This window comes from Prenolepis imparis, unplaced genomic scaffold (genome assembly GCF_030444845.1).
Source record: "Prenolepis imparis isolate NDT839.2.m4 unplaced genomic scaffold, iyPreImpa1.0 SCAF_23, whole genome shotgun sequence".
Taxonomy (NCBI): Eukaryota; Metazoa; Arthropoda; class Insecta; order Hymenoptera; family Formicidae; genus Prenolepis; species Prenolepis imparis.
In genome coordinates, this window is record NW_028141181.1 from 256639 (window position 1) to 259164 (window position 2526).

Consider the following 2526-nt stretch of genomic DNA (forward strand, 5'->3'; position numbering starts at 1 on the left):
ATTATTAAAAGAAATATTTAGCGAATTACGGCACGAGTACGGGCGGTAGGCAGGAGCGACGCAACTCATTATCCGACGCGGGCGACTGTGTGAGGCGCTCGCTGCGATCAGCTGTTCACTACACGCGATGTGTTTGTGTGTGTGTGTGTCTGTGTTTTGCGTGCGTGCGTGCGTACACACACACACACACACACACACACTCTCTCTCTCTTTCTCTCTCTTTCTCCGGCGCTCTAGGGCACCGGTGAGAGGGCCGCCACTGCCGCATCCCTTCCCGGGGGGATCATGTGCAATGGGACTCGGTATCTGAGTCCCTATGATCCCCCCGTGCCCCCGGGCCGCGGTTCCCTCCCTTTACGGGATTCGACCATCGGCCCGGGGGCATCGCCGAGGCCCTCCTCTAGGGGAGGAACTCGGCAGGGGCGAGGGCGGACGCCGCCCGACTCCCGGCCGCAGGGCTTTCGCCGTGCGGCCGCCAGCCGGGCAACACCCGCCCCCGCCCTCCAACCAGAACTACTCCGCCCTCATGGGCCTCCCTCACTCGCTGGGCGAGAGGGGCACGGCGCCCCTCGCTCAACTACTCCGTCCTGACGGGCCTCCTCTTCTTTCTTTCTCGAGCGAGGGGGGCACAGCGTCCCCCGCCCGACCTCCCTCCTAATCCACCCCATCGGGTGGGCGTCCTCTCGTCCGGCGACGAGGGGGTCCGCCTCCGCGTCCCCGCCTCGGCGGGCCGCCCCCGCCGCCGCCCCCTCTACCTCGGGCACCGTCACTCTCTCGCGTCCTCTCGGCCCTTCCTCGCCGGGGCGCCCAGGTGGGGTCGTCCCTTTCTTCGCGGGATTCGGGGGTAAGCGTTTGCCTACCCCGTCTCCCCCGTCTCTCCCGCTCCCTCTCTGCCTCCTCCTTCTGCGTCATAACCTTGAAGCAGAAGGAGGAGACCGCCTTCCATTTCCCCTCATCTTCTAGCATCTGCCCAACCACGTTGGGCAGATGCAGATTATTCCCTATACATTGGACCAGGACTCCGCGCTCTTCTGCTCAAGCTGGGCAGAATTCCAAAGTATGTTGCGCGGAGTCTTGGTCCTCATCGCAGTGGTGGCATTGCGCCGCGCGTTTCCTTCCTATTTTGCACAGGTATTCACCGAAGCATCCGTGCCCGGTGAACACCTGTGTCATGTGGAACGATGTCCCGCCGTGAGACCAATTCATCCATTCTTCCAATTTCGGTCTCACGGCCCCGACGACCCTGTGCCCCGAGTTTGTGTGGGGCACAGTTGACAGGTACTCGTTGAATTTCCCTGTCATCAGTCGTCGGGCCTGGAGCCTCAAAGTGCCCTTAACCCTAGCCGTCATATGCACTCCCCACCCACGGAGCTCGCGCTGCCGCCGGTAAACTCCAGCGTACATGTCAACGACGAGCTCCATGGTGGCATGCCGGCCAGGGCTATGGCCGCCGCGTGCGACACGGTTCTATATCCGCGGACGACGCGGATGGCCACCCTTCGCTGGACATGCCTTAGCGTGTCCTTAATGTGCCTGGTGACCATCGCGGCGCCCGCCCAGACTGGCGCTGCGTACAGCGCCACGGAGTTCACCGTGTTCGCATAGAGGCGGCGCACCCGGTCATCCGGCCCTCCCAGATTTGGTAGCAGACGGCTCAACGCCGTCGCCACCTTGTCTATCTTCACTGCCAGATGATCGAAGTGGTCTCTGAAGCTCCAGGTTCCGTCCAGCAGAAGTCCCAGGTATTTGATGTTGGGACCCAGCCGGACGGGGACACCATCCACTTGGACATGGGCCGTCGGAGGTCCTCCACGGATTCCATCGTGGAAGAAGGCCGCCTCTGTTTTTCGAGGGGCCACTCCGAGACCCATGCCCTTTATTGAACGCACGGCACATGCCACTGCCATCTCTGCCAGAATTTTGGCTTCCCCCCAGTCTTTTCCCCCGGCCAGTATTAGTGTGTCGTCTGCATAGCAGATGACCTTACAGCCGGGGGGAGGGCCGACCTTAAGACGCGGTCGTACGTGAGGTCCCACAACAGGGGGCTCAAAACTGACCTCTGTGGGACCCCGCAGTACACCTCCCTCAGGCAATGGGTACCGCTCTTGTCGCGGTACCCCAGGCCCCTACTTTGAAAGTAGGACCCGATAATCCCCACGAGATAGTCAGGGACGCGATGGTACTCCATCGCGTCCATGACCCTTCCCCAGGGGAGGGTGTTGAAAGCGTTGACTATGTCCAACGAGACAGCCACCAACACCCCCCCCCTTTTCAGTCACGGATTCCACGAAGGACCCGACTTTAAGAATTGCATCTGTCGTCGAGCGTCCCTCGCGGAATCCGAACTGGTCCTCGTGGAGGTCGGGCCCCACTTCCCTAAGATGCCGGACGAGGCGGTTGGCTATAATTCTCTCCAATAACTTACCCGCCTCGTCCAGCAAACATATGGGCCTGTATGCCGAGGGAATTCCCGCAGGCCTGCCCCCCTTTGGGATGAGGACCAAGTTGGCCCTCTCCCAGACTGGG

The 2526-nt window shown here is 61.7% G+C and overlaps 1 protein-coding gene across 1 annotated transcript; it reads right to left on the reverse strand.

Annotated features, from left to right (window-relative positions):
• Positions 1-1346: 1346 nt before the first annotated feature.
• On the reverse strand, positions 1347-1907 carry LOC145946826 (uncharacterized). Its single transcript, XM_083056580.1, has one exon. The coding sequence runs from the start codon at positions 1905-1907 to the stop codon at positions 1347-1349; it is 561 nt and encodes a 186-aa protein (XP_082912706.1).
• Positions 1908-2526: the final 619 nt, after the last annotated feature.

Excerpts from the sequence above, each read along its gene's own strand:
- LOC145946826 (XM_083056580.1), bottom strand. The coding sequence starts at position 1,907 with ATGGCAGTGGCATGTGCCGTGCGTTCAATAAAGGGCATGGGTCTCGGA.